The sequence below is a fragment of the Brassica napus genome, chromosome A6 (genome assembly GCF_020379485.1).
Source record: "Brassica napus cultivar Da-Ae chromosome A6, Da-Ae, whole genome shotgun sequence".
NCBI lineage: Eukaryota > Viridiplantae > Streptophyta > Magnoliopsida > Brassicales > Brassicaceae > Brassica > Brassica napus.
In genome coordinates, this window is record NC_063439.1 from 21,791,654 (window position 1) to 21,800,971 (window position 9,318).

At 37.8% G+C, this 9,318-nt stretch overlaps 2 protein-coding genes and 1 long non-coding RNA gene across 3 annotated transcripts; 2 read left to right on the plus strand and 1 right to left on the minus strand.

The window, feature by feature from the left end:
• Positions 1–1,977: 1,977 nt before the first annotated feature.
• On the plus strand, positions 1,978–2,920 carry LOC106440759. The gene is made up of 2 exons (XR_001287747.3): positions 1,978–2,529; positions 2,630–2,920. It is a non-coding gene; the product is annotated as an uncharacterized LOC106440759 (long non-coding RNA).
• Positions 2,921–4,455: 1,535 nt separating this feature from the next.
• LOC106348433 (zinc finger-containing ubiquitin peptidase 1) lies at positions 4,456–6,234 on the plus strand. The gene is made up of 5 exons (XM_013788172.3): positions 4,456–4,554; positions 4,630–5,475; positions 5,561–5,675; positions 5,770–5,865; positions 5,973–6,234. Exons 1-5 carry the CDS (start codon positions 4,499–4,501, stop codon positions 6,054–6,056), a joined length of 1,197 nt encoding a protein of 398 aa, XP_013643626.2. The 5' UTR covers positions 4,456–4,498; the 3' UTR covers positions 6,057–6,234.
• A 104-nt stretch (positions 6,235–6,338) lies between these two features.
• Positions 6,339–9,237, minus strand: LOC106348434 (protein RETICULATA-RELATED 1, chloroplastic-like). Its single transcript, XM_013788173.3, has 8 exons — positions 8,682–9,237; positions 8,169–8,333; positions 8,016–8,108; positions 7,829–7,944; positions 7,647–7,745; positions 7,259–7,564; positions 7,018–7,182; positions 6,339–6,927 (listed from the first exon to the last, which is right to left on the minus strand). The coding sequence occupies exons 1-8, from the start codon at positions 9,039–9,041 to the stop codon at positions 6,642–6,644; spliced, it is 1,590 nt and encodes a 529-aa protein (XP_013643627.2). The 5' UTR covers positions 9,042–9,237; the 3' UTR covers positions 6,339–6,641.
• Positions 9,238–9,318: the final 81 nt, after the last annotated feature.

Below are 9,318 nucleotides of genomic sequence, written 5' to 3' on the forward strand. Positions count from 1 at the left end.
AAGAAAAAAGTGAAAGCTGAAAGCAAAACATACCACATCACATCGAGTAATCTGAAATGATATACGCTTTGTTTGTGCTTGGTGTTCTAACATTTGAGTAATCTATATCACTTTATTAAAAAAAATTGTTCCTTGTTTATTGCAGAAACGTTCCATGATTATCATTTGGGATTACGAGAATGCGGAAATTGACCCACAATTTAGTTTGTGAGTTGATCATTAACAAGCTGTCAGGTGTTGGCTTTTCTGGACCAAGTCCAGTGGAATTCCATGTATCAGTAGGCTATTTGGACAGCGTTCAGCCAAAAATGATAGCATTGTAATAGAACATGCCAACAAATGTGACAGTAAGTTGTACCTAAGAGCATTCTACAGATGCAAAATGGATCTATCCAGATTTCCATTGTATTGAAAAATCGTCGCCACAAGACAATAATCAGAAAAATTGATAATGATTGTGTATATGTTGTTGGAGTTGACGATATGAGAACTAACAAGGAGATCCTGGATGAAATATGAAGGGTAATAAAATTGATTCATAATCAGTTCATGTCTTACTTTAGTTAACATGATATTTGTTCTTTTCAGAGGATTGGTAAAATATCTAGGTTTATGGAGTTCAACAGAGTCGAGGAGGGGGATAACAACAAGTGGATCCTGGTGGTGAAGGATATGACAAAGTTTGATGTTGCACAAAAAAAACAAAATTTGATATATAAGTAATGATGGAAATTATTAGCAAAATGGAAAATTGAAAAAAGTTAGTTATTTGACTGTGACATAATTTTCCTCAAAGATGTTTTCATTATTTTCATCTATGGATGCAGAGCCTTATTTCCCTGGTAATATAAATTATGTACTAACCTTACGCAAATTTCCCAAATTAGAACTTTCATGTGTTTACCATTGGTGGAAATTATAATATGTAAATATATAGGTTGTGGGCTTTATATAGCTGAATTACATTTATCCAAATGAAAAAAAACTGCTGATCAAAACAAAGGATGTGTTTCATCTCCAAATTTTGGTTACTTTGAAACATCTGCACATTTACATTTCCTTTTTTCTTGATTCTCTTCTTTAGGAAGTCATCGTATAATATCTAGATTTTTAGAACTTGTGACTGTTGCTAAGTATGAACCAATAGATTCTATGCTATATTTTGATTCTCTCAGTCTTGATTATCCTTGCTTACTTGTAACATCTGCACGTTTATATCTACTTTATCTTGATTCTCCTCTTTAGGAAGTCATCATATAATATTAAGATTTCCAAAACTTGTGATTGTTGCTAAATATGAACCAATATATTTTATGCTATATTTCGATTCTCTCATTCTTGATTCTTTTTGGTTACTTTGTAACATCTGCACATTTATATCTCATTTGCCTAGAATATTATCCTTGGTTACTTTGTAACATCTGCACATTAATATCTCCTTTGTCTTGATTCTCTTCGTTAGGAGGCCATAGTGTAATATCTAGATTTCCAGAACTAGATTTCCAATAGATTATATGCTATATTTCGACTCTCTCTGTCTCAGTTGATAAATCATCACAACAAATTTTGTCATCCTGATCTTTACTTGGTTACTTTTTTTTTTTGGGTAAAAATGTATTTACTTGGTTACTTTTTAACATCTGCACATTCTTATCTCCTTTATCTTAGATTCTCCTTAGTTACTTTGTAGTATCTGCACATTTATATCTCTTTTTTTTCTTGATTTTCTTGTTCAGAAGACCATCGTATAAACACTCAAATTCCCATGTCAGCTCTAACCAGCCGACACATTTATTAAAAAGAAATTATTGTATTTTGTAAAGAAAAATGGGATGACATTTTATTGATCTTTGTAAAATACTACATTTGCTAATTATCAAATTGACTCCTATAAAAGAATTTATGTATCCTTGAGAGAATTTATCGCCTCCACCAAAGTAAATGGTGAGCGCAAAAGCCTTCTACTATAAAACTTTAAAGAAAATATTACACTATAGGGCAGTTTTCCACTTTCTAATAACACTATAAGACATTTTCTGCTACTCACACACTTTCTCTTCCCCCAATACACGTTCCACCTCTTCTGATTCATAAAACAATTGAAATCTAACTGAAGCTTAACTAAATAATTAAATAATATTTGTTTTTAATCTTTTTAATATAATAACTTATGGTTTCTCTCTCTCTCTCTCTATCTATCTCTCTCCTACCATCAGATTCCTCCACTTCAAACATCAAAAACATAGCTTTTCCTTCAAATCCAACCCACCTCTTTATTGCAACTAAGAAATCATTCATCTTGGCATTTCAAACTTATCACCGAACTCCTCCACCGCTCTAGCACCTTCCGACGTTGCCGCTCTCGATTCATATAACATGTCTCTTATCCATCATATTGATTTTGGTGGACCAATCTCTCCGTTTTTGTTGGTGATCTGAATTTCAAGGCAACCGAGTTAACTCGGTTTATCCAGTTGGCTCTGTTTACTGAGTCACCTGAGCGAGTCGACCAGTGACTATTATTTCTGGGTAAATCATTTCATTCTCTTTCTCCACATTTTTATTCTTTTTTTATTGAGCTTGAAGATTCTCCTAATAGATGTGGACATTATGATGCATTTATATTCAGATATTAGGAAGATTTCCCTAATTTTGAGAAGCTATGCGACGAGGACAAGATCATGGACTTTTACAAGAAGATGTTGATTGAATGGAAGCAAGAGCTTGATGTTGCAGAGAACCACATGTACTATGGTCGTCATCCACAAAACCAGTGTACATGTGGATAACATTAAAACATTGTACACATTGAATGTTGGTTTAATTTCTAGCTGCTCTTTTTCGGTTATGTCTATTTCTTTGTTATTTTAGTTTCAATGCAACAATAAATAATCCATCTCAAAATATTTATACTCCGTAAGGGTATATGTGGGAAAGAAAATATAAGGTGTACGTGTGGATATTCAATGATAGTGTACACTTGGATATGCATGTGCTAAGAGTACACGCCGATATATATATAAGCTATATGTACATGCTCATATGCAGGAGAGGTGTACACAAAACATTTAGATATGCTTTATCGATGTATTTGCTGATAATGCTAAATAGATGTACATCTTGATATTAGTCAACACTAATATGCGAAACAAGATCCAACTTCACCAAAGCAAAGCACAATTAATCAAAACAAGTAAAGTTTTTACATCTCTAACATCAAAACACTGAATCTCCTTATTTATTTAATTTACTAAAACTCTAAACTGTCTGAATTAAGCTGCATATAATAGACCAAACCACTAAGATAAAATATAATATGTATATTGGACATTTGAGCATTGACCAAATATCAAGAGACATTGTCCATGAAAGTTTTTATATGCTTTTGTTAGAAATCCTTTTATTATTGAAAGGTCGTATAATTATTTGCCCATCAATTCTAAAGTGTACATTTTTACCATACCACAAAAAGATTTTTGTCATACGTGCAAGTTCTTTTGTTGTACACATGTACGCCAGAATTTGTATGGTACACATGTACACTCACGGATGTACACAATTTTTTTTGTTGTGGACACATGCGATTGTGATAATGAAGGGCAATATTGTAATTTTGTATATCTTCTTCTTCATCGACACTTCTCTTTCTACATAGTTTTGCAGCCATTTTTGTTTTCTCACTATTTTTGGGATGATTTGCTTTGATTCAACTTGTTTCTTTATTATTAATATTCAAATATGATAAATCCTTGATATAACAATTGATTTTGACTCAAATCACAATAACATAGATGTTTTTTTAACTGAGTTTGTGGCCGATTATACTAAACTCGCGGCGGCGAAGTCATGATGTTTCGGTTTTGATGGTCAAAAAGAGTTGATGAAGGAAAACGATAATGCTAATCCAAGAAAAAATCCAAAAAAGTGGAAACAAAAAAAAGTTCACTGCTTTCTACGTTTTCTGGGTTTCAACATTTTAAAAGAATTAAAACAAAAAAAAAAGGTTCTTGTTGTTACGCTTAGTTAGAGGTACATATAACGAAAAGCTAACTAAATGTATAAGGGTGACACAAAAAAGCATAAGGTTACACTTTTTCAAGGTCAACAATGTCTTTAACCACCAAAAACTACCCAAGTAGCACAAACTGCTCTTTTATGTAATAAAAAGTCAAAAACTGACTCATAGTGTAAATCACTCAACTTTAAACTACTTTTTCAGAATAATGAAGAAAAATAAACATATATTAGAGTGGTCAAACATGGATTCGCAGCAAGTCACTCTACTTCTGTGTGCTTTTGTGTTGTAGTAACTAGGAATTGATCTCTTGACCGAGGAAAACTAATTTATCTTGAGCTTGACACAACACAAGCCCGTTACTCCTCCTGCTTCTGATCCAACAACATATTAGAAGCCTCTAGCTCACCTAGAGTCTTTCTTCATACCAAAACATTCCTTCCGCTTCCTCTTTTCTTTCTCCTCCTCTCTGCTAATAGAAAAATGTCAGCTCTGTGTCCCGTCTGCAACGTAACGCTTCCTCTTCCCCAAATCGAAAGGTAACAACACTCCTTCTTCTTATGCTCCCTCCTCTTCACATCAATCCCAATCCTCCTCACACGTTTGTTTCTCAGCCATGTGAATTCCCACTTCGACGACGACGAAATCGATCCACAAATCGCAAGCGACCACTACTTGGCTCTGCAACTCGCCTCTGATCCTCCCTCAACCCCAAAGGAAGCTCCTTTCCTCGACCCACTTAACAAAACCGTTCCTTTTGCGTCCTTGGCGCGTTCACAGACCAAGAGCCCATTCCACATAGTTGAAAACGGTGGTTTGATTTGTTTGCTTAAGACTTGCTTAGAGTCAAAGACCAAACCTTTTGAGTCCAATACGAGTTTACTATCGGGCTACGTTGATCATTTTCAATCCACCAAGGAGGATAAAGGATGGGGATGCGGGTGGAGGAATATCCAAATGCAATGCTCTCACTTGCTTTCTCGTAGAGATCAAGAAGTTAAAAGAGTTCTCTTTGGCGGCTCTGAGTTCGTTCCCGACATCCCCTCGCTTCAGCGGTGGTTAGAGTTGGCTTGGAGGAGTGGCTTTGACGTCTCTGGAGGTCTCCATTTCGATAAGCGTATATACGGTTGTAAGAAATGGATTGGGACCACTGAGTGTGCTGCGTTGTTGCGTTCTTTCGGGTTGAGAGCTAGAGTTGTTGATTTTGCTCCTGAGAAGTCTCGGTCGATGTATCTTTCGGTTCCTGGCTCTGCTGTTGCGCCTAAGAGGAGGGGGTACGGTCCTATGGATAGATACGTGGTTAAAAAGGGTGGAAGTGGGGTGGAGAAAGGAGTTGACTCTCATGGTTCTAGTTCTTCTTCTAGGATCAGCAAAGGAACGGTTTTGATGGAATGGGTTTGGAATTACTTTTCGGACAACAGGTTGGATGTTTCATCTGGTGTTCATATCACGAATAAAGGGTAAGGTGGTTCTGTTTTAGTTCTCTTGATCTTGTCTGTGTCTTCTTCTATAACTTCCAAAGACGTCATGTTTCTGTTCCTGCAGGCCTTTGTATTTCCAACATGAAGGCCACTCGAGAACAATCGTTGGGATTCAAAGACGGTTGCAAGGAACTACGTTTACTCCTCAGTACAATCTCCTGATTCTGGACCCAGCTGATGCGAGTGTTTTGATTTTTCATGAATATGAACATCAGATTTTGACTAATGTTAATTGTGATTAATGATGGTGAGACTTTGAATGTGAGAATGCAGTTTACTAGAGGTATAGAGAAAGCGCTTGTAGATAAGAGAGGGTGGGAGGGGTATCTTAAAAGAGGAGCTCACACTCTGACGTGTCCCGAGTATCAGGTCTCACCTTCAAACTCTAATATCCATAATTTTTGTTGGTTATCATAGTTTGAGTGATTTCAATATCTGTTCTGAGTGTGATTAAGAAAGATTATGATGAGATACAGATGTTGTACGTTGATAATGGGATTGCTGTTGGCGAGGAGTTGGAGCAGCTCAAGACCATTAATAGTCTCTTTGTTGAATTCTAATGGCTTCCATAAAAAAAAACAGAAAAATGATTATTAGAGGAATCTTAAATTTGGTTGCAATTTGTACTTTTGTATCATAACAATTGTTATTTTGGGAATCATGAACTAGTTGCAACTGTATAATTCTGTACCATATATACATTTGTTTGCTAAGTAAGCCAATTTAAACATTTTTCAATAGTGTGATTCTTAACAATTCTTCAGAATTTGTTGTTTATTAAGACCATTTTCTGGATCATATCATATAAACAACCTTGGATTATTGTGAAAAACAGGAGGATATAAAAGAAGTGGCTATTTATTAGAAAAAAACTGAGAAAGTTACAGAATGACAAGTCTGAGATCTGAAAACCTAAAAATATAAATGTCTTAATCTCAAAAGAATTAAGACTTTTGAGAGATAGTCATTAAGAACAAAAAAAGCTATAGAATTTTTCTTACCATCTCGCAGTTTGGTGAATCCACTTCACTTCCCACTCTTCTCTGGCAACAAAAACTTAAGTATGCCTCAAAATGAAAACACCACAACTTCCCTGTTTGCTCTTCAACGGTCTCCGAAAATTGTTGACAATTTTAGAGGGTTAGTTAAGAGGCAGAAGGTGCAGCCACCTTCTTCCGTACAATCCTCTTTCGCCTAGCCTTTGGAGGTGGAGAATCCGAAGCCGAGTCCTGTTGCTTCATACCAAGTAGCCCTGAGACTATTGCATTCTTTGAGATGAACCATCTTGAAGCTGGCTTTCCTGCTGCTGCTGCTTCCTCTGAGGGTCGGTTGTATGCTTTTGCCAGCAGATCATCAGACTGAGCCAGCGGGTCTGCCTCCACACCTAGCCATACTTGTCTTGATCTCTCCCCTAACTGAACGTTCATAATCCTGTTCCACATCCAATCCCATGTTCATTATACAAATCCTTCCAAGCCATTAGAAAAAGGTTTCCTAAGGGGTGAAAGAGAAGAATAATACCTCATGGCTGTGCCAAAGAAGAGCGCTACTCCAATGACGTCAAAGTGGTTGCTCATCGCTCTTTCGAATCCACATAAGAGCTGGTATCTGAGGTTTGCATATAACCCAAGGAATGCGCCATAGCCAAGAGCGTTTGTTGTGATTGATGGGACCGTCACAGATACTCTGCCAGAACAAAGATTCAAAAAGTTAATAATCAACCATGAGCTGAAAGAAAAGTGAATGCAGAGAATGTGATGACCTGTTTTTCTTCTTTGCAGCCAGAAAGTTTGACAACGAACCCTGGAGAGTTCCTGTTGCAACGCCAAGAATGGAAAGCTCTGCGGCCTTGTAGAATAGAGAATGGATCCTCTTCTGCAGGTCAAACTCTCTCAGTGGATAGCTCATCTCAAAAACGTTGTTTGGCAGCTTCTGCAATGTATTTTGCAGGTCGAACCGGAACGTGTTCCCGTAGGAACGACACGGAGCCAGCAACCAAACAGCGGCTGCATTGCATGCTGATACGGTAAGAACATTTATGAGCGCAAGATCCCATTCCTCTTTTATTCTGCAAACAACAGAGTAAACAATTCAAGACAATGAAATAAGAAAGCTACAAAACCTAGAGATGTAGAGACAGTTTATGTTACCTATCCTTACGAGTCTTAACTTCCCACCAAACCGAGCATCCAACCGTGGCGGCTTGCTCCAAGAGAAGTCTATAGAGAAATGAAGGATCCGCCAACATCCTACACAAAAGGCAAGTCACATAGTCAAGACTGTGAAGAAGAAGAAGTCTACATCGAGCTATGATTCTCAGAAGATACATTACCTGCCAACAAAGGCTCTCGACAATCCTTGAGGAAGAGCACGGGAGATGAATCTAGTTGTTGTAGGACGAGCGTTAATAGCAAGGAACTTAACCATTTGTGCTGAGCTGACCAAACCCTGCATACAAGTTTCCATAAGTGTTAAAGATCTCAGCATCCCAAAACCGTAAAGCTTCAAGGACATCTTACCATTTCATACGCTTGACGGAGACCAGCAGGCAAATCCATCATTGTCTTTTGCCACTCGTTCAACACAGCGTCAACAAACTTCCTATCAAAAAGCTGGAAGAAACACAAATGTCAGTAAAGATCAACAAAACACAAACGTAAAAGATCTCTTACCTCTGCGAGGAACATCCTACGCCTAAAGAGACCACCTTCATCTCCATCATCGTCATCATCAAATTCATCAAAGTAATCATCATCATCACCATCATCGTCACCTCCATCGCCACCACCGAAATTGACACTCTTCCCAATGTCTCCACCACCTCCTCCAGTTGCAATCTGCAAAATGAAAAACATAAACAAGAAAAATTCAAAAAAGCTAATCTTGAAAAATATAATTCACAGCAAAGCCTATATCATCTCGCAATTACTATCTCCAAGGAAAACATCATTCCTAACATCTTCTTGAGATAGAGATTCATTGGGCTTAATATCTGCTAGAGACTAAGTCAAGTACTACTAATAGTTCCATGAATTGAACACCTCTTTGTCCTTAGTAACCAGCTTTAACAGAGAGAACAGAGCAAGACTATATATAACAAAGGCTCAACCTTTTAGATATAATTTCACTAAACCATTCTAAAACTCTTTGATTAGTAACAAGAAGAGAGAGTGAGAGAGAGAGACCTCAGGGGTAGACTCGACTTTCTTCTGGGTCATATCAAGCTTTCCTTTTTCCAAGGTAACAGCTCCTACCGAACCAAACTTGCCACCTTTCATCTCCGGACACATCTGAGCACTCGGGGAAGCTGAGCCAGAGGAAGACGTGCCTGACCCGCCGCTGAATTGCAGCTGTAAGCAGCGTTCGAGACCCGAAACTGAATCTCCGACGGAATCGATAAGAGAAGAGGAGGAGGAAGCTCTGATGGAGCAGCTGCGACGGAGCTTACAAGGGAGAGTGGCGATAGGGCGAGGGATGGGTAAAGAGGGTTTGAGTGGAGATAAGGGTTTTGGAGCGACGACGCTCTGAAACGCCATATGAGACATGGCTTTCCGAGTTTAAAGACTCAACCTTTGATGATTTTCTTGGAAGAGAAAGGCGGCAGAGAGCCTTTTTCTTTTTTTTCTCTCTTTGGGGATGTCAGAGAGATGAGAAAGGAGAGAAGAGGAGATATCGCCAATGAGATGACGACTATACACAGCAAACCCAATCTTGGTTTCTCTTTTTTTTTTTCCACCAACTCGAGTTTTAATACTTCTGGCTGATACAGAGGGTTTTAAGTCGGTCGTAAATGGCCAAGGGAGCCTTCCAAGTGTTAGCATC

Coding starts and splice junctions, on each gene's coding strand:
- LOC106348433 (XM_013788172.3), top strand. CDS start 4,499: ATGTCAGCTCTGTGTCCCGTCTGCAACGTAACGCTTCCTCTTCCCCAA. Junction 4,555..4,629: donor CCTCTTCCCCAAATCGAAAG/GTAACAACACTC, acceptor TTTGTTTCTCAG/CCATGTGAATTCCCACTTCG. Junction 5,866..5,972: donor TGACGTGTCCCGAGTATCAG/GTCTCACCTTCA, acceptor GATGAGATACAG/ATGTTGTACGTTGATAATGG.
- LOC106348434 (XM_013788173.3), bottom strand. CDS start 9,041: ATGTCTCATATGGCGTTTCAGAGCGTCGTCGCTCCAAAACCCTTATCT. Junction 7,183..7,258: donor GCTGCAAAGAAGAAAAACAG/GTCATCACATTC, acceptor TTGTTCTGGCAG/AGTATCTGTGACGGTCCCAT. Junction 6,928..7,017: donor TTCTTTGGCACAGCCATGAG/GTATTATTCTTC, acceptor GATGTGGAACAG/GATTATGAACGTTCAGTTAG.